Source organism: Gracilinanus agilis, chromosome 3 (genome assembly GCF_016433145.1).
Source record: "Gracilinanus agilis isolate LMUSP501 chromosome 3, AgileGrace, whole genome shotgun sequence".
NCBI classification, from domain to species: domain Eukaryota; kingdom Metazoa; phylum Chordata; class Mammalia; order Didelphimorphia; family Didelphidae; genus Gracilinanus; species Gracilinanus agilis.
In genome coordinates this window covers 275735246-275762213 of record NC_058132.1, presented here as the reverse complement: position 1 = coordinate 275762213, position 26968 = coordinate 275735246, and the positions used below count along the sequence as shown (strand labels likewise).

At 38.6% G+C, this 26968-nt stretch overlaps 1 protein-coding gene across 1 annotated transcript in view; it reads left to right on the top strand.

Moving 5' to 3' along the window:
- FMNL2 (formin like 2) overlaps positions 1–26968 on the top strand; it is a 421529-nt gene that overhangs the window by 361159 nt on the left and 33402 nt on the right. Inside the window, exons 10-15 of the mRNA XM_044669873.1 lie at positions 9129–9203; positions 12408–12518; positions 16288–16437; positions 21126–21227; positions 22920–23238; positions 25807–25998. Of these exons, the coding sequence (XP_044525808.1) occupies positions 9129–9203; positions 12408–12518; positions 16288–16437; positions 21126–21227; positions 22920–23238; positions 25807–25998 (949 nt within the window). The remainder of the gene's footprint in view (positions 1–9128; positions 9204–12407; positions 12519–16287; positions 16438–21125; positions 21228–22919; positions 23239–25806; positions 25999–26968) is intronic.

Here is a 26968-nt window from a genome sequence, read left to right as displayed (position 1 = left end):
GCATTGTGGCAGGAGAGCTGGGGAGCCGGGCAAAGAGGCAACATTTAGGCGAGAGGCCTCTTTAATTCTTATATAACTGACCCAGCAGCGTTATTTCTAAAGCACCTCACAAGAGATAGCCTTCAGTCCAGAAATCCAGTTTTGGTGGGGCCATGGGCAGCTGCTCTGCCCAGGGAAGAGCCTAGAAAGTCCAAGACCTGAAATGTATTTGAGGGAAGGAGTGGCTGAGGCACTGAGCACTGTTGTTCATTTTCACATCTGGCCAGGGAGATGATAGTCTTTATTGAGGGCGCCTTGTAAAACAGACTCATCCTGGCTCTAGGAAGATTCATCTTCTGAACTTTGTCTATGGGTTAGCGGCACTTTAAAACATTGCCTCCTCTTCGGCCAGGGCCCTGGTTTGATCCAAAATGGTTTGGGAGACTTTTCAGAAATTTCTTCCACAGATGTTGGAGAACATAGTTCAGTTGCTTTTTGGCAGCAGTCACGCTTTTTACTTCAGTTCTCCTTTAAGTGAAAATATATTTTGTTTTTCCTAGGAGTGGGTCTTTTTATCTGGGCAGGGCTGAGTTTCCCAGCTTTATAAGCATGAGAGTCCCAGATGTAAAGGAGATAGTGGTTTGGCAGCTGTGTTCTGTACCCTTAGCCAGCATGGTTAAACGTCTTTCTTGAGTTGGGTTTGTATGGTGTTTTTGCTTTTTGTTGTTGTTGCTTTTTTCTGCACGGATCTGTTGGGAGGTACTCTGGTGCATTTCCATGCCTGTGTGGAGATATGAGCATATTATTCAATTCTTTTTTCTCTTCATTGGAATATCTGGTATTAACTGTATGCTATTAACACTTCATTTGATTTCTGGTCATCTCTCCTACCAGCGGCATAAGTTTTAACTATATAACGATAATAGCATTTGTATTGCATTTTAAGGTTTGTAAAGAGCTTTACATACTATTATCTCACTGTTCCATTTCTCTTTCCTCACAATTCCTGGAGGTAAATGCTCTATTGTTGTCCCCATTTTATTTAGTCCTCAACTGAGAGGGAAAAAAGGTTAAGTAACTTATTTAGGAATATACATCATCTGAGACAAGTTTCCATCTCAGGTCTGATATACTCCAGATCCAACACTATTCACTGTGCCATGTAGCTGGATCTCAAATTTTGCAAATAAATTGATCTGAGAAAAGAGGAGGCATCTGCTTTTGGGGAGGACTTCCAGCACTTTCAGGGTCCTTTTGGGCAAACGCTACACCCTCTAACCTTCCCTTGTGTGTCTGCCACTCTGAGGTACTAGAATATGGGAATCTGGAGCAATGATTAGAAGAAGATTAAAAAGTAGAAGTAGAAAATGACCAAGTTCAGTAGTAGTAGTAGTAGTAGTAGTAGTAGTAGTAGTAGTAGTAGTAGTAGTAGTAGTAGTAAAATTTTCATATAAAAACTAAGAAGAGGTGGTAGGACCTGTGATGGTAAGGATCAATAATTTATAAAATATGTGGAAATATACTTTTGGTTTCATTGATCATATCATATACTTTGAGGAGACCTTTGGAAAAACCCTACTGAGGATCACTGATCAAATATTTCTCAGATTCCGAAAATAACTTAAAATCTATGTTTTTTACTTCTTTCATTCTGACCAATTTTTAAGAACTTACTCAATTTCAAAAGTAAAAAGAGGCACTTCAATCATTCCTGCTTTATTTTCACTCTGTGTGGTGGTAGGGATCCAGATGTGAGCTAATACTGCTTCCTTTTGATGTGGGATATGTCTATTACCAACCTTCACTAAACATATCTTGCCATTTCCTGTAGTATACCATAATATATTTGGGTAATGAACGCTGAGGTAATGTGGGTATAAATGTGGATCTTGTTAAGGAAATTCTTTGCCTCAAGAAATAGTGAGTAGTTCTTGAAACTGGGTTGTTCTTATGGATGATCACAAGCAAGCAGAGCCCTTGAATGCCTAGTTACTTACAATTGACTGCACAGCAATATAAAATTTTGTGTAGACAAATAGTTTGGAGGGATGATTAAGACCCCTTTAACCTTTTCACAGTAGAAAGCCATAATGATAGTAGTCAATTAGATTCTTCTTTCATTCACCTGAGCCCATAATTGCATTCAGATCTAAATGACAGCATATGGTTTCATGCAGTGAGGGTTCATTTCATCAAATCTAGATCATCTGTAAATCAACGACTATTTGAAACAATCTAATTTATTTTGGAAGATTAAAGGCATTTCTCTGCCTCTTGTAACACACATATTCCTAACACTGATTCATCTGATGACAGAGATTCGTGAAGAAGTATTGACAGCCAAGAATTTTCTAAACGCCAGCTTCACTCCACTAGGCTAGCATCAGTGATTTACTGCCTTCACCCAGTGTGAACTGTTCGTGTATCATTTGCCCTGGGTTTGGATGATTTCTCTTTTGATTAGCAGGCTATAAATAGCTTGTTGTTTTTCTTTTGTCAACGTTTTCTTTGACTATCCATATGGAATCAGTTTTATGAACACTTCTAGACAGAATCTTTGATTATTTTTGAGTTTCCCCATTGCCTGTATACTTAGGCATTAGAGTTGTCAGTTTCCATTGAATTCTTATGATACCAATTTTAACTAATTACAGTTCTGAGAGAGGAACAAGGGGCCTTAATGAACTGTCTTACAGTTGATGAGCAAAAAGACCAGTAGAAATATAGATAATTTTTTGTGGGTTGTTTTAAGTTTCTTTTTGGTCTAGACCAGTGATTCCCAAAGTGGGCGCCACCGCCCCCCAATGGGTGCTGCAGCGATCCAGGGGAGTAGTGATGGCCACACTTTTTTTTGTATTACATTCTATTCTGAGTTCAATAAATAGTTTCATAATTTCCAGGGGCACAAAATAATATTTTTTTCTGAAAAGGGGATGGTAGGCCAAAAAAGTTTGGGAACCACTGGTCTAGACAAATAATTTCATAGATATAGGGGAATGCATGATGAGGAAAATCCCTCTGCAAGCTAACCAATGCACATCAACACCACCTCTATAACATAAAGAGTCTTTATTGTTTAATATCACTTCGGATTCATGATTGCTGACTTATGTGGTCATTTAAAGGTGACCTCAGGCAAGTTACTTCTTGAACTCTAAGACCCTTAATTTCTTCATCTGTAAAATGGAGATGTATTTATATAACATGTTTATAAGGCACTGTCTCCATTTCATATTCTAGTAAAGAGAAAGTTAAAAAGACTAAGTTGATTCATCCATGGCTTGTAGTTATTGGAACAAGGATATGAATTTATATCTCCTAATTTCAAATTCATTGTCTTTCTTAGTACAACAGCTAGAACCTCTGCCTAATATGCTTATTCAGTGAAATAATGAAAGGGAAAACTGCTACTCTGTTTATGTAAATATGATTGATAATCATTATTATTATCTACTATCCAGATGAAAACAGTATCCTTACCTTACACTGATGTCCTTACCTTTGAAAATAAAACCAAAGGAATCCTTTGATGGAGCCCAGGGGGATTTGTTCATTAGTGGCATTAGAAGAGAGCATGAGTTTAAATCAACAAAAGCAGCATGCAATTGAAATGAAGTCGTGCTTCATAGAATTATTGACCTGGAAAAGATATACAGACAAAATAACATTTAAACTGTCCTATATGGTTGCATATTCTGCTTTTAATTAGACCACCAGCAAAAGTGATTAGTTATTCATTTAACAATCAGTCATTTTTATACCTAAGCTAAATTAGCTAGTGCTAATTGGTAAATAAGTTGACATTTTAACATTTAGAGGATTAGAATGTCATAAGTTATTTCAATGTTAGGAATGGATCTGATTTATACTAAAGGCATGAGATTAATCGAAAGAGTTAATTGATCTTCTTCCTCTATCTCTGTAAGCTGGTTAAGGCAGATTATATCCCAGGGAAATTTGCAATAATTTGCCACCACTGTGTGATGTTGAGGAAGGTAATAATCATTGCCATTCAGTTGTCAACCATGCTGTGAGATAGATGGAGCAAATATTATTACTCTCATTGTATAGATGAAGGCATTGAGGTTCAAAGTGGGTAATAGCTTGCCCAGGATCACACAGATGATAAGTGGCAGAGTCAGTACTTGAAGCACAGGTCTTCTACACCCAAGTCCTGTGCTCTTCCCGCTAAATCATGTGGTCTCACATTGGAATACAAAACTATTTATTGGAGTGTTTATATTTTAAATTTATCAGATCACTGGCATACTTATGGAGAAAGCTGGAACTTATCAAATATATCATAGACTATAAAGCATTATTTTCTACTAGGAATAGTTACCTTTGATAATATATTTTGCTTAGTTTTGGGGTGGAGATCAGGATGACAGTCTGTCTGACTTAGATCTTGTGCTTTTCTTTATTCTTCTTCACTAGGACTGATGATAGAGTCACTTCATGAGTGTGCCAGTATTAGCTTTATTTACTTATTTTTACTTATTTTTTAAAATGAAACCCTTGCTTTCTGTCTTAATAACAACTCTAAGACAGAAGGGCAAGGGCTAGGCAAATGAGGCTACATGCCTACAACAGGAACACAGAGATGAGAAGTATCCAAGGCCAGATTTGAACCGAAGTTCTCCTGACTCCAGACCTGGCCCTCTATTCACTAGGCCACCTACTTGTCCCTGTGTATAATCCCTTTAGATGAATCCTTATTGCATGTTATCCTAGTATTTCTTTCTTATTTCTTTTGAAGGGTGTTTTCTTTGCACTGCAGAGATTGGAAATTGATAGTCGGAAAAAAAAATTACCATAACATGTGCTGCATGTCATTGGCTACAGAGTGGAAGAATGAGCCTTGGATTTAGGATCAGGGAGTTGGGTTTGAATCTCACTTTGGTCATTCACCATTTGTGTGACCCTGAGCAAGTTATTTGACCTCTCTGGGCCTTAGCTTCTTCATCTATTAAAGTGGGGATGAGAACATATTGGACTAGACAAATTGATGATCCTATGATGAGTCAAATGAGGAGGCTGGACTTAACTCACATTTATATAGCACTTTTAAGCTTTAGGAGCGCTTTCATTCCACTAATCCTAATGATTTAAGGGGTGGCAATATTGTCCCCTTTTTAAAGGTGGAAAAAATGAGTCTTTGAGAAGTTGAGTGATTTTGTCTGTGATTTCCTAACTAGTAAATATCTGTGCCCACATTCAAACTCTCTTCTCTTGATTGCAAGTCCAGTAATTTATCCACATAAATATTTTTTCTTCTAAATAAGTTATTTCCTTTATTCTGTGTATTTACCTGCTCATGGACCCTAAGATATTTGTGGTACAAGATGTGGCTTAAGACAGATAAAGGAGATAAGAATATGGAAATATAGACATTAGAGCCAGAAGGTACTTTATGTATCAGTTGGTCCAGTTTCTCATTTTATGATATATATTAAACTGAGGAGAGAGGCAAAGTAACTTCCCTGAACTTCCAAAGATAATAAAGGAAGGAACTGGAATTCAAATTCAGCTCATAGAACTCTAGGTATTATACTTTTTCAGAGACTGAGGGTAAATTCCCTGAGGGTTGATCCTGTTTCATTTGTAAAATTTTATCCCCAATTCCTGGCACTGTCTCTGGCACATAGTCAGCAGTAAATACATTTTTGTTGATTGGTTGTTTGAGTCATTTAACATATACCTATAATAATGCTACAGTTTTCTGGATTTTGCCATAGATTGATTCCCTAAATTTCTAGTGCTAGTGGAAGTGATGGTGAGATTCATAGATGGAAATGAGAAAGAATTGATTATAAATGAATATTTGAGTGTAGCTGGCACCCCCTTACAACTATAAACTATAGGTGGTACCTGAGTACTTGGCTTATATCCTCATAGACAGGAAAAAAGTAGTTGGATTCTATGCAGAAAACATGAAAGATCTGCTTTAACCTTTTACAGTAGGGTTCTATTATCTCAGTCCCCACTCCAGTTCTCTCCTAAATGGGGCCTCTGATTTTTTAGCTATAAAACTGGAGTTTGCTTTAACTTCACTAAGTTATGTGTTATATAAATAGTGAATATTTAGTGAACGGTAGTAGCATTGTGTAAAGCAAGTATAGCTGTTTGGGGAAAAGATAAAGGTGGGAAAATTTTAAAGCTAGAACTCCCTCCCTCAGGAATTAAATAATCAATATTAGACCATTCTTAAACTAATTTAGATGCATGGACTTATCTGATCTTAAATATAAATAGAGTATTTGTTCTGTTGATGGAATTGGACTAACTGGTCTTCCAGGTCCCTTCTTGACCTGTGATCCTTTGGTCCTATGACCCGCTCTGGTAACTCAGTCCTTGTTAAGTGGTCTTCATGCCAATTTTATCTTTATTGAAATTTAAGCATTGCTGCATCCTTAGAAAGGATGGAGAATAGCAGTTCCTTCTCTTCCAATATAATAAATCCTTCATAACATTTTAAGGTAATTCTCTGAGCTCCTTAACTTCTCTTCCTTTAAGTTGACATAGTTTAAATAAATAGCAATAAAGTATCATTTTATTTAAGAATTAATATTCAGTGGAGAATTCTTCAGGGATAGCTTTTTAAAACACATTATCAGGGGCAAGTAGATAGCTCAGTGGATAGAGAACCAGACCTGGAGACAGGAGGACCTGGCTTCAAATCTGACCTCAGACACTTCCTAAATGTGTGACCCTGGACAAGTCCCTTAAACCTATTTGCCTGGTCCTTACTGCTTTTCTGCCTTGGAACTGACACTTAGTATCAATTCTAAAATGGAAGGTAAGGGTTTAAAAAATAAAGATAAAAATAAAATAATAAAACAGTATCCCTAAGGTTTCTTTGCTAAAGACTTTCTATAATGATCTTAGGTTCTTTAAGGTCCATTAGTTGTGGTAGACCTTGCCAAGTGGAACAGGTTTCAAATCTAGGCCCCACATTTTACATCAAAGGACCATTCTTTCCATCAACAAATGTATATTAAACGTCTGCTAAGTTCAATGTGCTATGCCAGTCATTAAGGTAGAAAGAGGGATAAGTAAGGCAGAGTCTCTACCTTAAAGAAATAGATCATCTACTCCAGTGGTTCCCAAACTTTTTTGGCCTACCGCCCCTTTCCAGAAAAAATATTACTTAGCCCTCTGGAAATCAATTTTTTAAAATTGTAATAGCAATTAATAGGAAAGATAAATGCACCTGTGGCCATCACTGCTCTCCTGGATCGCTGCAGCACCCACCAGGGGGTGGTAGCTCCCACTTTGAGAATCACTGATCTAGACAATAATCCAGGAGCGTCAAACCCAAAGATCCCAAATTTTATGTAAGTGAAAATTTGGAGGAGATTAAAAAGGAAATATCTTGCAAAGAGGACACACATAGATAATAAATGTTTTGGCTATAATATCTATCTCCTAAAATATGGAAGGGTCAAAATCTACATCAGTGGAAGGGGTATCCTCATACAAATAAAATTAGAGCTCGTTTAAGAATTGCAGAAACTTAATTAGAAATAGGCCACTCTAACCAGAATCACTTGTTTTTCTATCATGTAACAATTTTCTAGGTTTGGGGCATCCATTTAACAAAAACTGATGGTAAAGCTAGGGGAGAGCATGGAGGTACCCTTCATTTTATAGAATTAAAATCATTTGGATTAACTCTTCAATGTATTTGAGTATCATTCAGCCTTTAGAAGTGGGATATAGGTAGAAGAAGGAGAGATGAAGAAGAGAACAACAAAAAAGAATCCTTACATTTCATTTGAAATTTTAAAGAGACTCTGATTACTGGATTGGGTTACAGTGCAAACCATTTACTCTCTCATCTTGTTACTCATGTGCCAAAAGAGCGGTCTCACCCTTCACTTCCCTCCACATGTTCTAAGATCTGGCCAGACTGCTCTCACTTATCTGTTCTTTGAACTCAATGTCTTATTTCCTAAATTGTACTTTTGCACTGACTCAGATGGGTCTGCCAGACGTGAAATGCTTTCACTCTTACCTCCACCTCTTAGAATCCTTAATTTCCTTCCACATTAAGCCCTGCCTACTGTAGGAGGCTTTCCCTGGTCCTCTCAAATGCTGGAACCTCTTTCTGAAATCACTTTCCCTCTATTCTCCATGTATCTTATATATGTGATTTATGTGATGTTGCACTCATTAGACTGCAAGCTCCTAAAGGGCAGGAACTGTTTTTCCTTTCTTTATATCCCTGGTATGTAGTCTGATATATAGTGTTTAATAAATATTTGTTGATTAGAATCAATCCTGCGAGTTAGAACCAGACCCATAGCTGCTGTGAAAAGGCTGTGATGAAGAAGGTAATGATGTGTCTACACATCTCTCTGTCTCTTATCCTAGGTGACTATTTGGAATGATCTCAGAGCAGGAGATACCTTCCCTGGGAAGATCTGAGCTGCTCCCTCTTCCTCCTTTAGCTCTCACTCTAATTTCTGGGGCTTGGATCTTTTTTTCCCTCAGAATGAGGGGAATGTCATCTGTGGCTACATCTGCCCTGAAGGGCCTTTATCATGTTAAACAAACTGTTGGAATTTAAAAAAAAAAGTCACGTTCATATTGAGCTCCGTGTACACCTTTCAAACTCCTACTGCTTAGCAATAATACTTAGTTGATTACTCTCTTGGGACTGCAGTGCCTCTATGGACTGAAAGGGTTAATATAATTTCAAGTATGCCTGGCTGACTTCACCCAGGAGAATCCATCTCAAAGTTATCCTGAACAATCTGCTCATTTTGAGAGGCAAGAATTTTAGAAACAACCTCACAAACAGTTCTGCCCTTCGTTTTTCTACCACGTAACAATATTTTACGATCTAGGCACATATTTCAGAATTAGGTGGTTCATACAAGCAGCCAGTGAAACAAAAACAGAGGGGAAAAAAGGACAATAAGCAGTGAAATCCTACTACTTCTTTGTGATCCTTTTAAGCTGCCCCCCTCCTTTCAGATTTGGGAGTTAGAGTAACCTACAGGAGAATTATGCCCTGTGAGAAAGGAGAAAAAATACTTACTTTGTGGAAAGGCCTGTTAATTCTGATTGTTTCTGAATATGATTTTGGAACTCTGCAGAAAGGGATTTTACACATTTGATGAAAACATATGTGTATTTTTCAGGTTTGTGGGGAAAAACAGCGTTTTGAGAAGCTGATGGAACATTTCAGAAATGAAGATAATAACATCGATTTTATGGTAAGTTATTTTAGCAGCAAATTGAATGTATTGTTACACAAAATTTCTGCATTTGGGGAAAACATGTTGATAATGTATTATTCATAGTAAATGTAATGAAACAAGAGTGCAGCTTGTTATTGTTAGACCTCCAATGTCTATTTTAATTTATCAGTTTGGTTCATGGGGATGTTTTGCTCTAATGCATATATATTACATGTTATCACGTAAAAGACTATAGCACCAACTTCATGGCATATTAGGGAAAGGTTCACAGTTAGCAAAAAGAGAATTTTTTTCCCGGTTCTTCTTGCCTACAAAGGCATGCACGATCCTACATTTGTCATGGTATGGCACTTAGAGCTAAAGCTGGCAATGTCTAACAACATCTGAATTCTTTGATTGGTACCAGCCAAGTTGACAGCACACAGTATAAACTGTTGAAATCCTGAGGTGCCACAAGATAGGGTGAATGATTTCCTGGCAGATGAAGTGGATATGTTGATAAACATTTCAAATGGAGGTGCTCTAGGGGATACATTTTTGTAACTTGAGCTTAAGCACCTATTAATCTTCCCATGCCTAGAGTTTTTTTGGAGGGTATTGTAAGAATTTAAATAGCTTTGTTTTGCTTCCCTTTTCCCCCCACCCTCTTTTTCCAGATAGGTAGAACAGTTTCTTTCAGGTATCAGTCATTTGCCAGGCTTCTCTAGCTAGCCACTACACATGAAAGAACAGATAATGGAATACTAGCCAAGTCTCCAGTAGGCAGTAAAAGAACAGGATGGCACATTAATTAATAGCTTGATCTTCATAAATTAACCACTAGATAGAAAATGTAGCTTAATATGATTTTCTGAAGTAAAGGGCCTCCAACTAGAAGTAGACCCAGATTGCCAGATTCTCTCTAGCTTAGCTCAATTTCCTCTGGGGGTCTCTTCTGGACCAGACATGACATTGTCTGGGCTTGACTCCCCAAGACAGCCCTAGCCTGCAGCTGACCCTTCTGGGGTCACTCATGTGGAAAGTTGGCACTTCGTTCATCCCTGAAATGGGACATCAGACAAAGGACTGATTCACCTTAGTGAAATTTCTTGTGCTTTGGACTGTTAACAGCAAAATATGGGAAAGATGCATCACAGATGTGTAACCACCAGAATAATATAGTTTTTTTTTGTCATTCATACTTCCCCAATTTTGTGTGTGTGTGTGTGTGTGTGTGTGTGTTTTTTCTGGCACTGTTATCACTTCTCTAAATCAGAGAAGAAAGCAGAAGCTTGGAAAAGGGGTATAATCCAATGGTGTGGGGTTTTGCCCTTAAAATAAAAGAAACCAAAACTTTCTAAAACATCATACTATGAATCAATATACATTGAGCTTCTTTGTTGATCTGTGGAAATTACTGAGATGCTCTTCTATTTTAAAGTGAATTTTTAACATTGGTAATTTTTTCTAAAGAGGTATAGAGTTCACATTCTGGATTCCCCTCCTTTAGTTTGTTATCATAGTCCAAATTAAAAGCTCCTTTGAGTCTTCCTAATTGGCCTGAAATTGCTAATTATATTAGGGATGTTGAGACATCCACATTTCAGTTATCTATTTCACTTGCCAAAAAAAAAAAAGTATTCGCCCCTCTTCATTGTGTATATATGGGGGCATTGTCTGAATTAAAACTGCTAACATAAAACTATGAAGTACGTATCTCTAAGGGCATGCTCGCACCTTCACTCACAAATGAATTTATGTTTTTCATTCTACTCTTTAGTGAGGTTTCTACTTTTGGTCCTTGAGCTTATTGAAAATATGGCAGCTCTGCTGTGCATGGGTTACAACAAATAGGTGAACATTTGCAATCCTGCTACCACCATCTGGTAATAACAGAGCTACATGTTATTTAAAATAGTATGTAACAAATCACTTTAGAAGAGAAAACAGCCCCAGTCCTGCAGTGAAGGAAAGTCAAGAGTGCCCACAAATGTGGCTGGATTCTTTTTTTCCTCTTGCCCTCATGGGTCAGCTGGAAGGAAGTGTCCTTCACAGGCCATTTAGACCTGCTTATAGAAAGAGGGAAGGAGTAAATTCATGGAACAAGCAAATAAACCCCAAACCTATTGACCCTTTTCTTTAGGATTTCCAGAAAAAGACACTGTATGACTCCCTTGGTGATGAGATTGGTTAAATAAACTCTTAGCACTAGAAAGTTCTTCCTACAAGGTATAACGCAAACATTATATAGAACAGCATGATATGTTAGAAAGGGCGTGGGATTTGAAGTCAGAGAACCTGGGTTCAAATCCTAACTTTGCTGTTTGCTACCTTTAAGACCTTGGTCAAATTGATCCTCCTCTCTGATCATCAGTTTTCTCATTTATAAAATAAAGGATTTGGATTAAATCATCTCCTGGTTACCTTTTAGCTCTAATTCATGTAAGGAGAGGAAGATTTCTGCTGGTTTGTCTATATTCAGCCTGGAAACATGGAACAAAAAAAAGTTCTGGGATCTTTATAAATAGCCTAGAAATACAGACTATCTGAGCTGGAAGGAATCTTAGAGGTTATGTGGTCCAATCCCTTCATTTTGCAGGTGGGGGGACTAGACTCTCCTGGGGCCTGTGGTTACTATGTAGTATTCTATACAACTAATAAGTACCTCTGTGGCCAGAGAGGCTATTTATGTGTCTTAAAGGAATAAGCAGCCCTACAGGAAGAATATATACCAATGAAAACAATAATAAAATACATAAAGTGGGAATCATTGTTAGAGGAAAAATTAATGAAGTTCTCCTCAAAGGCTTGAACATTCTTGGTAGAAAAGAACAACATGAAAACCTTGAAAAAAGAGTTGTTGAGTTATCTTTAATTATGTTTTGATTATTACAAAAGAAAAATGGAATTGAATACACTATGTTCCAGTATTTTCTACAGTGGAGTTCTAGTTAATCCTGAAAGAATTTTAGGGTTCGAAGGTATCTATAGGGATGGGAAATTTGAAGATAAAATCATTACTTGTATAGAGTTGTAGTTAGAGGTCAATCAGAGGAAGATAGTTTAAAGGTCTCAGTATAACACGTTGGCAAGGACGAGAAGGAAATGGAATTAGGATTGCAAAATTATCAGATGGGAAACTGTTTTCCTGGAGAAGCTTCCCCACAGGATTGGGAGGAGGAAGGCATACAATGAGGCTGATGCTGGACTGCTTCTAATCTCTAACACATTTCCTTCCAGGTGGCATCTATGCAGTTCATTAACATCGTAGTCCATTCAGTTGAAGACATGAATTTCAGAGTTCATCTTCAGTATGAGTTCACCAAATTAGGCCTGGATGAATACTTGGATGTGAGTATCACTCAGACCACAGGCCGTCTGTCCTATGGTATTTGATTTATGTGACCAGCTCTAATTAGTGTGTTTCCATCATGAAAAAAAAATTGATGACTTCAGTTCTTAATCAGCCAATCAGGACCTCAATATGGTCTAGCAAACTACTGCCATGTTGGCTAATGGGCTCAAATCAGGATATTGCACTATCTTCTGCTTCTGTGAGCTTCTCTGCCAATAAAGCTGTATTCTTTTCAGAACTTCTGAGACCTCAGCCTGTCTCCTGCCAGCAGCAGCCTCTCTCTTAGTAGCAGAGTCAGCTAATCCCACACATGCGCCAAGCTGCTCCAGCTGCTTCTGAGAGCCCAGTCCAGCCTCTGTTCTCACTCTTAGCCTAGGCTGCTGGACTGTGCAGGCTATGAGCTATACCAGAATACCTGCTGGGCAGTAAAAGTCAAAGACCATGACTACTGCAAGTGAAGAGTAAATCACTGTGCCATGAAGATAACGCCGGGAAGGACTTGGGAAACCTACCCAGGAACTGACACATTTTATTTTAGATGGCTGTTATTGCTTTGGAAGTTTTTAATTCTTTGAGTAGGAGGGCACAAAGAGATCAACACCATATCTCTTACTTCATGCTCTCTTTCAAAGTACCCGCCTTGTTTCTGGAGTTCCCATGCCTTGGTCTAGACTTGAGATTCCACCATAATCTGATTTAGAATGTTTGGTTAAAACTTCCCAAATGGGCTGAGATAGTAAAGTGCCCTAGGGATATCTATTGGTTATAACTTTGCAGCATCTGCTTATAAAATATACTGTATTGTGCTGTCAGCTTGTTTCCACCAATAGCTGTATTGACTTCTTATTGATGGATAGTCTAGAGCACTGCTTCCCACCTGAGTTTTTCTTTTTGATTTCTTGTCTGTCTGCAACTGCCTAAATCTTGGTTGTTAGACACACACTTATTAATCTGATTAATCCCTATACAAAGGGACAGAGGGATGCAAGATAGGCCAGTGGGAGTTTACAAGCAACCCAATCCAAAGAGGTCAACAATCTTGGTCCTTGCCATTGAGTATATTTTTTCACACATGAAATTGAATTTTGAAAATCTCCAGAAGCTAATTTAGCAAATTTTCTATCTCAGATTGCAAGACTAAAACCTAGTCACACTCAAAGAACAAAAGAAATGTTTGCAATAGCCATTCCCTCAATTTAATGTCTCTTGTCCTTAAAAACAAAATGAAGGTCTTTGTGGGCCAGAAGCATGAATTTTTCTAGAATCTGAGCTCCTATCTCATTCTATAGCTGAGGATTTTGATGCCTTTAGGTAGAATGATGTACTCAGTCTAGGATTGTCTAAATCAGGGGTCGGCAACCTTTTTTGGCCGTGAGAGCCATAAACGCCACATTTTTTAAAATGTAATTTCTTGAGAACCGTACAGTGCTCACAGTGCGCGCTCCTGTAACAGCGCCTGAAAAAAAATTGACTTTATGGCTCCTGCAGAAAGAGCCATATCTGGCCCTCAAAAGAGCCAGATAAGGCTCGAGAGCCATACGTTGCCGACCCCTCCTCTAAATCTTCTCACAAAGTAGCATGGCAACTTTTCCTTTGTATGTCTGTTGGATGTTTTTTCTTGTTTATGAGACAGCCCAGTATGGTGGATTGAATGCTCAATTTATAATCAAGAAGACCCAAATTCTGATCTGGGAAAGCAGTGTGACAATAAGCAAGTTACTTATCTGTTCTGTGCCTCTGTTTTTCCTAGTCTGTAAAATGGGATTGATCAATCAATCAATCAGTAAGCATTTATTAAGCACCTACTATTTACCAGACACTGCTCTAAGCCCTGAAGATATAAAAAGACACAGAAGACATTCTCTTCCCTCAAGAAATTTAAAATGTAATGGAGGAAACAACATACAAACAAATATATACAGAGTGAGCTATAAACAGAACAAATAGTAAATAATTAACAGAGGAAAGGAACTTAATAGGAGTTTGGAGGGTTTCCTGTAGAAGGTGCAATTTTAGTTGGAAATTTAGGTCTGTCTGTCTCTTATGTCTAGAACACTCTTCTCTCTTAATAAATCAGACAAAATTCCAGGAGCTGAGAGATAGACATGTACCTTGCTCATGGGAGAGCCTCCAGGAGGCTTTGAAAGCTCTTTTCAAAGAGTATATGTTGCAGCATAAGATGTTAGAAGACTGGAAAGATAGGAGGGGACTAGGACTAACCACACGGGGATTATTGTAAGCTTCAAACAAGGTAATATATATATATATATATACACACACACACATACGAAGTACATCACCAGCCATAAAGTGCTATGTAAACATATTGTTTTTCTTAGCAGGTATTAGAAGGTCCACCAGGTACCTTTGTAGGAAGCGTTAGTGCCTTAAAACTAGAAGAGAGACAGTTGTTATGAAGATTGGATGTATGTCTTCCTGCTAATTTGGAATTCAGTTTTGAGACAGCTACCACTTGCTTTCTCTTTTCATCTTGACACTTGTTACTTGATGTAACAGAACTTTTCTCTTCCAGGTCAGATAATGCTAAACATTCTTTCTGTTTCCTGTTCTCATTTCAGAAATCAGTTTTCTTTGATCTAGTTTGCACTCTGTTTTGTGTTTAAAGAAATTTAAAGTTTTTTTTTGTTTGTTTTTTTCTCCCTGACTCAAAGTCCATGGCTGTATCTACACTGCCACATCACTGGTGTCTAAAATCTTAGATGGCTTTGGAAATGATCCTCTTGATTCAAATTCTCATAAAGTAGAATTTCTTTTTAAAACTTAGGATTATTTTGGAATTCTGAATTTCTGTTCACTTTATACTTTTGGTCTTCTTTCTGATAAGGAAGAAGAAAGAAGTCTTAAGATGACAATATCACTAGATGTATTTGAATAAATCCTCTGTCTAGTTTCAGTAATTCCATCTTGGAAATAACAATAATAGCATTATAAAATACTTTTAAAAGTTTGCAAAGTGTTTTACATGTATTCTTTCATTTGATCTTAAAAACAACTGTATGATTTAGGGGATACTGTTATTCTCATTTTACCAATGAAAAAAAAACGACAAGGAGAAAGGTTAAATGACTTGCCCAGAGTCACATTGTTGGCTACTGTATAGACATGACTTTAATTTGGATCTTTCTGCCTCCAAGTCTACTGTTATCAAGGAATAGTTTACATTGGATATAGGAGAGGAAGGCCAATTTCTTTCTTTTTGTTCTTATTGTAATCTTAGAATCATCCTTTGGTTCTGGTGAATTGGGCAGCAATTTCATAGGAACCATAATTTGAGGGACCATAGTGGTGGGTGGCCTATGGTGATTCAAGGGGGGGGGGGGGTAATGAAGGAAATGGAAGTGATCAGTGAGTGCTAGGAAAGATCTCCATCTACCACAGAGTCAAGCCATCCAACTTCCTACCTTTTACTGAGCTATAAACCTGCCTAGTCCAATAATCTCCTTAGATTTCAGGTTATCCTTTGTGGTGCCTTCCCCCCCCCCCAACTCCATTTTATGTATATAAAAAATTCTAGAATGAGCAGGAGGGCACTGATTCATTAGGCCCTAGATCCCAGTGGGAAAGAACCTGAGTTCCACATGACCTTGGAGATTACCTTGTGGAACTCTTGTGGAGGGGTTGAGGGAGGGTTAGGCATATAAAAAAAAAACCACCATAAAACATGTGAAATGTATGGAATGGACGGCCACTGTTTACTTCCTCTTTCTCAGCCTGCACCAATTGATTTTATGCTTTGAATTTCAGAAGCTGAAACATACAGAAAGTGACAAACTTCAGGTGCAGATTCAGGCTTACCTGGACAACGTATTTGATGTGGGAGCTTTGCTGGAAGATGCAGAAACCAAGAACGCAGCCTTAGAGAGGGTTGAAGAACTGGAAGAAAACATTTCTCATGTAAATACACCCCCCCACTAACTCCCCAAAAAACAACAACAGGGTTCATTCTTGTCCTATTGGGCAGAAAACTAGGAACAAGTTGGATATTCCAAGAAATAAACATACGGAGTTGGGGAAGAGTAAAAGGGTAGTTAGAGCCTAGAACCATCTGAGGGGGAACACTGAAAAACATTCTTGTGTATTCCATTCAAAGTAGACAGGTTTTCTTATCCTAAACCAGTGATGAGCAACCTTTTGAGCTTGGTGTGTCAAAATTCGCCAAAAAAACGAGCATAACTCACGTGGTGTGTCACTTTGAGAAAAAAACCATAATTTTGTGATATTTATAGTTTAGATAACATACTTCTTTGTATATGGCCGCATATCATCGAAAATGGCTGTGCATGTCATAGGTTTGCCACCAGGATCCTAAACTGACTTACTCTGAAGATTGATGACTAGGGAAGCACTGTTGTTTAGGAAGCAAGAAGAGCTTTGGCTCTAGTGGCAGAGGATCTGGGTTCAAATTCCACCTCAGATGTGTACTTTGTGATTATGAGTAAAGTCACTTAATTTTCTCATGGGCCTCATTTTCCTCAAAATGTAGAGGTTAGACTAGATCACGCCTGAGGTGATTTCCAGCTCTGGATCTTTGGTTTTAATTCTTTGATAGTAGCTGTAAGCAAGGTAGATGATAGAGAGAATCCAGAAGACTAAAAAATTTATTGCATGAACTATTTATATATGTATGAACTATTCCATCCTACATATTAGAAATAATATTACCGTGAATTTATACATAAGGGCCTAGGAAGAAAATTCCATGGGAAACAAAGAATAGGATTCTGGATTTGGAGTCTAGGGACTTGGGTTTAAATCATATCTCTGCTACATACCACCTGTCATTTAATTTATCTGGACCTGAGATGCCTTTTCTCTAAAATAAAGGCCTTCTCGTAAAGATCCCTGTGGCCCTTTTTGGTTCTGAATCTCTGATGTCTGATGTTATGCATATCATGATATTTCTGTACCATATCACATATCTTAACATTTCTGCCAAATGCTTAAGATCCAGTAGTTTTACTTTAACCAGTTTAAGATCTAAATGGATTTGGTTTAATGGTGTAAATTTTTAAAGAAATCAATGAGTCTCTTTAACCATTTCTTTGAATAAAATTGGCCTGTTTCCATTCATGATTGTATAAACAGTCAATCAGTAAACATTTATTAAGTATCTATTATGTACCAAGCACTAGCATAAATGCTGGCTGGATGGGGGTGAGGGGGTGTGTGTGCAAAAAAAGGCAAAAGACATTTCCTGCCCTAAAAGAACTCACAGTTTACTGAGGGAAGATAACATATAAAAAGAAGCTAAAAGAGTGAATGAGAGGGAAAGATAAAGGAAAGGGAAAAGGCACCTGGCAAGGGGGTATGACAGAATCCACTAGGGTAGTCTAGGGAGAATTAATAAGATGACCGCTCCCTTACAATGGTCCCCTCCTTAAATGTGGGAGAAGCTCCCCACTGCACTCTCCTTTCTCTCCAGTTAGAGAGAAGGGGGGGCACACCAGGGGTAGGGAACACTGGGTGATGTGAGATTTAGAGCTAATATATCTTGTAGGATGAAGAGATTCTAGAGGGCATGATGATGAAGTCTAAGAGTGCAGCCTGTGGGGGTGATGAGATAAAAAAGCTTTCTCTCCCTTCAGAGGCAGGGAGTTTTCGCTTAAGGCAATGTTGCAAGTAACTAAAGTTAATTTGATGAGAATATAACTAGCCTCCAAGTTCTTTGTTTCAGTTAATTTGAAACTCCAGCTGGAATCATTTGGTAACCTGATCCACAACGTGTTGTCTTATGCACCAGAAATTTTCATTTGTGTAGAAATTACAAATTCCTTGTAGCAGGGCAGAGCCCCATTTATTGAACAAATGGATTTGATTGTGCCTCCTTGCATGAGCATGTGCACTAAAACAGAAACAATTTGAGAAAGTCTAGGTGGCTTTTTATTCCAATGTACACAGATTGGGGAGTCAGAGTAGGAGCTCTGAAAAGTGAGGTGAAGCGTATTTTTGAGAAGCAGTGTAATATAAAAGTTAGGAGCCCTGGGCTCCATGTCAAAAGACCTGAGTTTGAATTTAGTCCTTGCATTCACAGCTTCTCTGAGTCTCAGTTTCCTTGTGTGTAAAATGAGAACAAGAAACAAAAGGTGGCATAGTCAACAAAGGGCTAGCCTTTGAATTGGGAAAAGCTAAATTCAAGATCTATCTCAAACATTAACTGCATAACCCTGGACAGTGTAATCTCTTAGTATCCCTAGGAAACTTGAAAATTCTTAAATTTCCTGTGAATTTGCCTATCTGCATGAATTTGCTCTACCAATGAAATCACAGTCTAATCCCAGCTCTCCCATCTTCCATTAGCATAATCAGTACTTGTAATATGAATATTTCACAAAGTCATTGTGAAAGAAGCATTTTATGAAGTATAAGGCATTATGTAAGTGTTTAATATTTCAGAGACTGGCCTTGAAGTCAGGAAGATTTCATCTATAGACACTTACTGTCTGACCCTGGGTCCAACTTCTATTTACATTAAGTTTCCTCATTAAAATGATGGGGTTGGAATTGATGGCCTCTAAGGCCCTCTCTGTCTCTAAATCTATTATTCTATGGTGGTGTGTGTTTTGGGTTACTTCAAAATGAGAAATATCCTTTTAGATGAGGGAGGAGAGCAGGTCACTCCATACCTCCAAAGTTTAGGGAAAAATTAGAATCTCACTAAAAGTCTTAGAAGTTACTCATGAATAAATATGAGCTATTGACCAGAAACAAAGTAGCTTTCAATATTATGTAAATTAAATTTCTATTTTCTTGCTCCTGAGACATTTTTCCCCTTTAAAAGATTAGGTGGAGGGGGCAGCTGGGTAGCTCAGTGGATTGAGAGCCAGGCCTAGAGACGGGAGGTCCTAGGTTCAAATCTGGCCTCAGACACTTCCCAGCTGTATGACCCTGGGCAAGTCACTTGACCCCCATTGCCCACCCTTACCACTCTTCCACCTATAAGCCAATACACAGAAGTTAAGGGTTTAAAAAAAAAAAAAGAAAAGAAAAGTATACTACATGCATTTGGCCTCTGCACCCTTAACAGCATGTCAAAGCCAGCTGAAAATGAGTATCTACATTGCTTATATTTAAACCAAGTAGTTGAGTCAGTAACACCTCTTCATCTATCTAAATGATACAGTCACTAAATCTGCACATTCTCCTCAGGCTGTGAATTCAGTCCCAGTATTTCCTTCCAAATAACAACACAAAATTGTCATTTTCTCTCTCTCCCTTCTCTCCCTCCTTTCCCCATTTCCCTCTCTGTCTCTGGCTTTCTGTGTCTCTGTATCTCTAAAACACATATTTTTTTGTTTCTGTCTTTCCCATTGTTATTTTCCATACTTAATTTTCTGGCTGTAAATCAGAGCATGAAGTCTAAAAAGAGGGGTGGCATACTTTTCATTATCAGAGAGACCTAGGAAATTGAAAGATGCTATCATTGCTGCAGTTTAAAGCAATTCCTTGATAGATGTAATCTCCCATCCTATAAAACTGCCACCAGCATCCGCTTACTCTATATGTTTAGGGTAACCCACAGCCCTCTATGTTTTATACAAAATGCCCTTCCTGATTGTCTGTGTATTGCCAAAGCATTCCATGTCCTGCCTCCTTATCTTTGCTTAGTTCCCATCCCTGGAATGCATTCCCTATGCACCTCGACTTCTTGGAATCCCATCTTCCATTCAAACCATAGTTCAAATGCCATCTCATATGTCCTTTTTAATTGTTAGCATCCTCCTACACCAGAATTACTTGATGCATGTTTTGTATTCGATCATCTGGGTATATTTTGTTCCCCATAAGAAGATTAAAAGCTCACTGTGCCCCCAGTACCTGTCACAGAACCTAGCACATAATGATATTAAGGAATGTCTATTCAACTGAATTGGTGAACCCACATCTATGGTTAGATCCATCAAGTTATCCCTTTACTGGAAGTGTGACTCTAGTCTTTGCCTAAACCCCAAGCTACAATAATTGTTATGCTAAGTGCATATCATGGCTGAACAAAAGTTTCCCAGATTAACAGTTGTCAATTGTTTTTAGCTCTTGACCCACTTTGATAGGGACAGAAAACCCCAGAGCTCTTCACCAGAATATATAGAAAATGTTGATGAGATACACAAATTTCTCTCTTTTTTTTTAAGTAGTCCTTTCCTTCTGTCTTAGAACCAACAATAAGTAGTAATTCCAAGGCAAAAGAGCAGTAAGGGGTAGGCATTTGTGATTAAAATTACTTCCCTAGGATCACACAGCTAGGAAGTGTCTAAATCCAGATTTGAACCCAGGACTTCCCTTCTCCAGGCCTGGTCTTCTATCCACTAAGCCACTTAGCTACCCACTAGTTTCAGTTTGTAATTATCATAATTTATTCTTGTCCATAGGAAAAATAAACTTGGTCACCCTATAAATCTTAATAATCTATAATATTCCAGTGATGGCTTGGGACGTCCTCATGGTGTACTGATCATACTTTTTGAGAACCATTCTCCTGATCAGAATAATATAGGCAGAAGGGTTTTCTAGACCTTAGAAGTAGGTAACTGTGTGTGTCTTGACCATGTTGTTTAATGACATAGCTTCTTTTCAAACTTTTATAGTTGTCTGAAAAGCTTCAAGACACTGAGAATGAAGCTATGGCCAAAATTGTGGAACTGGAAAAACAGCTTATGCAGAGGAACAAGGAGCTGGATGTCGTCCGAGTAAGTGTGGCAGTGACAATTTGCCCAGATGCAAAATCCCAGATAGTGATTTCAAGCTTTCCTCTGCTTGGATGTGGAATAAATTATTATCAGGAGAATAAATTGATATAATGTGTTGATGAGATGATATATAGATGAGTGGACAAGTAGAACTATGTGAAACCTGGTACTAGGAGTTTAGTATTTCTTATCACAGAGTTGGGTCTAGCCATACTTTCACATCTGGCAATGGCATGAGTCAGTTGTGGGGAGTATTGCTTTTGGTTGGAAATATAAACACAATATGAGTCTAGTTCATGCCACTTGTTTTTTATTAGGATTTAGGTTTCTTTGCATTGCTTTTCTTTAATTCCATTTGAAACCAGATTTCTTGGCTTCCATGGAAACAATGAAATCATAACATAGAAAGGACTCAATGGCATCTACCAAAAAATTCAAAATAAATCCATTTTATTATCAACAAGCTCAGATATTTTATTTGGCATTGCTTTTGTTCTCCATGATGATTTAAGTTGTTCAGAAGTGCCAGCCATGTGCCTGGGGCTATGCTTAGCATAAAAAGACAAAGGTCATCAAAGACTTCTAGTCCAATGGCTTGCCTTCATACACATTGCTGTTAATGAAATGACACACGTTTTATGTGATACTTATCTTGTCTAGGTACTTTGCTAGATAGCTTTATACGTCCTTCAGTTAACTCCATTGAATTTATTTTCTGGCTCACCATAGAAACCAAGTTGTAACATATGGACTTAATTCACATTGAGATCCGCACATTGTTAATAGTAGACAGGGTGTGAAGAATGTTTGACTGTCTGCTGGAGGTCTAGGCTAAGAGATCACACACACAAGTCCCTGCAAGTACAATCTGTGCATGGGATGAACTTTCTCCCAGAGCCCATCCAGGCCCCCCTTAGAGGGGACCAAGGTTGGGGGAAGAGGTTTGTATTTGCTTAAAGCGGTAGTAGCTTTCTTTTCTGCTTCAAACCTGGGCTCTAGAAATGATCACTTGGTGATACAGTCTTTGGATGACTTTATTATCCACATAACCCTCTAGAAAATGAGGATGAGCAGCAGTAAGCCCCTTATCTCGGCCAAGGAGAAATTATAAGGATCTCTGCAGCAAAGCAAGTGCAGTCAACCTTTGATTATTCATGAACAGATGATCCGTTTTTGTGCATTAGCCCTGGGTATATTCTGAATCCAACTTGGCCTCCCTCCAGCATGCTTCTTGGGCCGTCTCCTTCCTTTTTCACCTGGTACATGCCTGGGAAAGGAAGCTAATTTTATAATTAACTTATGCAAGCCACAATTAGGAAAGGCAATTAGCTATTGAAAAAAGAAAAGCATATGATTTGTTCCAAAGTCGACCTAAAATTTTTCATTATTTTTGGATGATCTGTGCCCCTTGTCTTTTCCAACTCATGGCTAATTGGCAGTTGACTATTGTAGTATAAAGTGCTAATATATACAAATTAACACTTAATTAAGAGATGGTGTGTACTATATAGCAGTAATAAGTACTTTTCTTTTTCTTATAGAGCTCTACATAATTTATACTGACATCTCTATCTTCACCTTCAGATTTTAGAAATGTTCCTTCCCAGGGGCTACCTCCAAGCATTTTCCAGTGCAGTGCTGCTAGCAATCCCCATTCTCCTGTCATAGGTTCTTGACTGAGTTCTTTTGCAGGAAATCTACAAAGATGCAAACACTCAAGTCCACACATTGAGAAAAATGGTCAAAGAAAAAGAAGAAGCCATTCAAAGGCAATCTACCCTGGAAAAAAAGATTCATGAACTGGAGAAACAAGGGACCATTAAAATCCAGAAGAAAGGGGATGGGGACATTTCCATTCTGCCAGTTGTGGCCTCTGGGACATTGCCGGCAGGGACAGAGGCAACAGCCAATCCAAATGCCTATGTGGGTCAGGTCCCAGGAACCCCATCCTCAGTACCATCGCCGCCACCTCCCCCACCGCTACCTCCATCTACAGCAGCCTCTGAAACAGGTAAGAAGCCTGGAGAACTGAACTTGGAAGCAGGAGTGGGAAGGTCATTGCCAGTGTGTAAATTTCTTCCCAGCTGGGATAGTCTGACAGTTTGTAGTATGATCTTTGGCAAGCCTCCAAAGGGCAAACAACTGAAGAGGTAAGCCCCATTTTTTAAATTCAGTCTGTATTTTACTATTGCGTTCTCACATCAAGAATGCTTGAAAAAAAATCTCGTGCAGTATTTTTTTGAATGTCCACATTGTCCTGAGTGCTATGCAGTTCATATAAGGTAAGACCATTAAAGGTAAAATAATATGACTGATTAAAAAATGAAATAACTTAGCAGATCAAAATCATCTAACTGGGACAGGTAGGTGGCGAAGTGGATAGAATGCTGGGCTGAGCTAGGAAGATTCCTATCCCTGAGTTCAAATCTGGCCTCAGACTCTAATTCTGTGTCTCTGGGCAAGTCATTTATCCTTGCATTTTGTAAAATGAAGTATAGAAGGAAATGGCAAACTACTCTAGTGTCTTTGCCAAGAGAACCCCAAATGGAGTCACAATCAGATATGACTGAAACTGCAATGGAACAACAAAAACTATCTAACCATTGTTCCCATTCACAGGAGTCACCTTTTGGTAATTAAAGGACCCTGTAGGAAAGTAGGAAGGGAATAACAGGAGTGGTGGTGGGAAGGGGACTAATATAAGGGAGGGAGAATAGAGGAAGTGATTAAAAGCCCAGGAGTCACCTTTCAAATTCCTCTTTTACAGTTCTTTTCAGAATGGGCTGTGTGGTGTAGCTAGTCAAAAGAGCTCTGGTTTGGGAGTAAGAGAGACCTAGATGTGAAGCCTGGTATCACCACTTAGTGTTAGTATGACCTTGGGCAAGATGGTTAAATTCTCAGAACATCAATTTTCTCCTTTTTTAAAATGAAACTTTCTAAACTCAAAAATACCATGTAAATATGTGTGCATAGAAATATGTTTCTGTTATTTTGAATATCCTCTTCATTGGTAACAGATCTGTCTTTAAATTCATTTGATTTTTTTTTAATAGCCAAAGAATATATCAGAGCCAAGTCTGGTAAATAACATAAATACCCAAGGTTGCTATACAATTTTATGTAAAAAAATGAAGCAGCTGAGTAGTCCAATGGATGAAAGCACTGGATGTAGAGTCAGGATAAACCCAAGTTCAAATCCAGCCCAAGATGCTTACAATTTCTACCTTCCAGGGTTGTTGTGAGGTTCAACAGAGATAACACTTGAAAAGCTATGTGGGGCAAATAAGTGGCTCAATGGATAAAGCACTAGATCTGGAGATAGGAAGTCCTGGGTTTAAATTTGGCCTCAGACACTTCCTTAGCTGTGTGACTTTAGGCAACTCACTTAATCCCAATTGCCTAGGCCTTGCCTTCTGTCTTGGAACTGATGCTGTATTGATTCTAAGACAGAAAGGTAAGGGTATTTTAAAAAAAACTGTGTAAATGCTATCTATTATTCCAAAGTAGTAAGAGAATGTATGGAAGTAGGAGAGTTGTAAACTAATTCTGGAAGCAACTTCCAAAAGAAGCTTCAGGAATGATTTTTTTTGGTGGGTTTTGTTTTTGTTTTTGTTTTTTTGGTTGAGGATGGGGAGGGAATGAGAAGGTGGGTGGGTGAACAGTGACTGGACCATTGCAGTGTGTAGCCCTGGAAGGACTCATGAGTTCTCATTTGGATAGGAAAGTTCTGGTATGCTTGTTCAAAATTTCAAAAGCATCATTGCTGTGGGAAAGCTTTTCAGCCCATGTAGACCATAATTCCCTCCACATCTCCCAGTAGACAGATGATGGTAATGAGTTACTTTGGTCAGGACAGCTCACTGGGTTATTACCAGGGGATGTGCCTCCCTGAATTTGCACTGGCTTGTCCTTGGACAATAGACAAATCAGTACTACTGGGTCCACCCTGAAATCTTTCCTGCTTTCTAGGCCCTGGAGTGTAAACCAATTACACTCCATCATCCTGGCGCTTCAGAAGTGAGTCATTCACACGTCACAAGGAAGTGTAAAAGTTGGGCTCAGATGGTCCTGGAAGTGGCAGGGTGTGGTAAAGAGAAATAGGCCATCTCATTGCTTTATAGTCTTACCACATATGGGTCTTACATTTGAAGGATTTAAAAAGTGTATATAATTTATCTTTTCTTGTTTCTGAACTCTTTGAGTTCAGAAGTTTTAATGCAGTGATTGGAAATTTGCTGTCTTCCTTAGATCAACTGTCTTACCCTGGAGGCCATGGATTTCAGGGGACCTGTGAACTTGATTAGGGAAAAAATTATATCTTTGTTTTCTCTAACCTTTAACTAAAAACTATACATTTCTTTCAATTATTTAAAAATATTCTACTTAGATGGCTTCACTAGAATGCCAGAGGGGTCCTTGGTACAGAAAGAAAATTAAGAAATCCTGCCTTAGATGTTTGCTTTCAGTCATGCTGAGACAAGATTCTGAAGAGTATTAACAAGATAATGAAGATTGAAGCTCCTCATCCCTCTGCCACCTTTGCATTCAAATCACTTCTTTTTTTTTTTTCCCCTGCTAGTGCAAAATGGCCCAGTAACGTCACCAGTACCACCACCCCCTCCTCCGCCACCCCCACCACCTCCACCACCTCCACTGCCAGGACCAGCCACTGACACTCCACCAGCTCCTCTACCACCCCCACCTCCTCCATCGGCACCCCCACTGCCTGGCACAGCTTCCCCCACAGTGGTTTTCAACTCAGGATTAGCAGGTAAGATGGTGAAATTAATCCAAAGGAGCATTCCATTGCTTTTTTTTTCTGACATATACAGTCCCTTCTCCCAAAGGACAGATGTCATATTCAAAGGAACCTTGGTAATACATGACTTGGACTGAAAATGCTTCCTGTTAGAATCTGTCATTAGCCATTATTTTTTCCATTCCCAAGCAATACTGTTCTCCCAGGGCTGAAGTTGTTTTCTAGGTTGTCCGCAAACTCCCATAAGTCTCCCTCCCAGATATTGTTCAAAATCCCCCATTGCTATGGCCAAAGCCAGTGGAAGGGGATGAAATTGGGGTTCAGAGGTGAATACGCTTTTGTTCATTCATGTAGCAAATATTTTTGAGTGGTTACTTCCCCCAAAGCCCTGTCTAGGTGCTTTCAGAGAATGAAGTGCTTCCTGCTAGGTTTGTTAAGGATAATGGGGATCTCATTTGTAAAAGGGAGAATGCTTCTTTCCTCACAGTAATTGCCTATTGTAAGCCCTTAGGCATCACATAAGTTTATTTGAGTGCTTTAGAGTTAGCTCTGTGGATCAGGGATGCCAATAGCAGCCCTTCTCAGCAATTTTAGCTGCCTTAGTAATAGCCTTACAGTAAACAACGAAAAAAAAAGCAGAGTCTATGCCATTGTCTTTATCAGAAATAATTTATGTAGCTCACCCTTAACCTTTGAAATATAAATCCTTAATTTTGAATCATAGGACTAAGTTTTTCTTCTAGGAAATGGAATCTACTCTACCAATCAGCACTCCTTTCACAGGGGCACACACATCTGGGTGTTCAAACTGAGCTTAAGCTACTGTGTAGAATAAAATCAGCTTCATGAGGTTGGAGGTTATTCTGACAAACAGACCGGCCTCTCTTGGCTCTGGTGGGGCACTTCTACCTGGCCATCTGCACCTGTTTGGGTGGGCTTTTTTCCATAGAATAAAATTTCACTGTATTAGCTTCTATCTCTG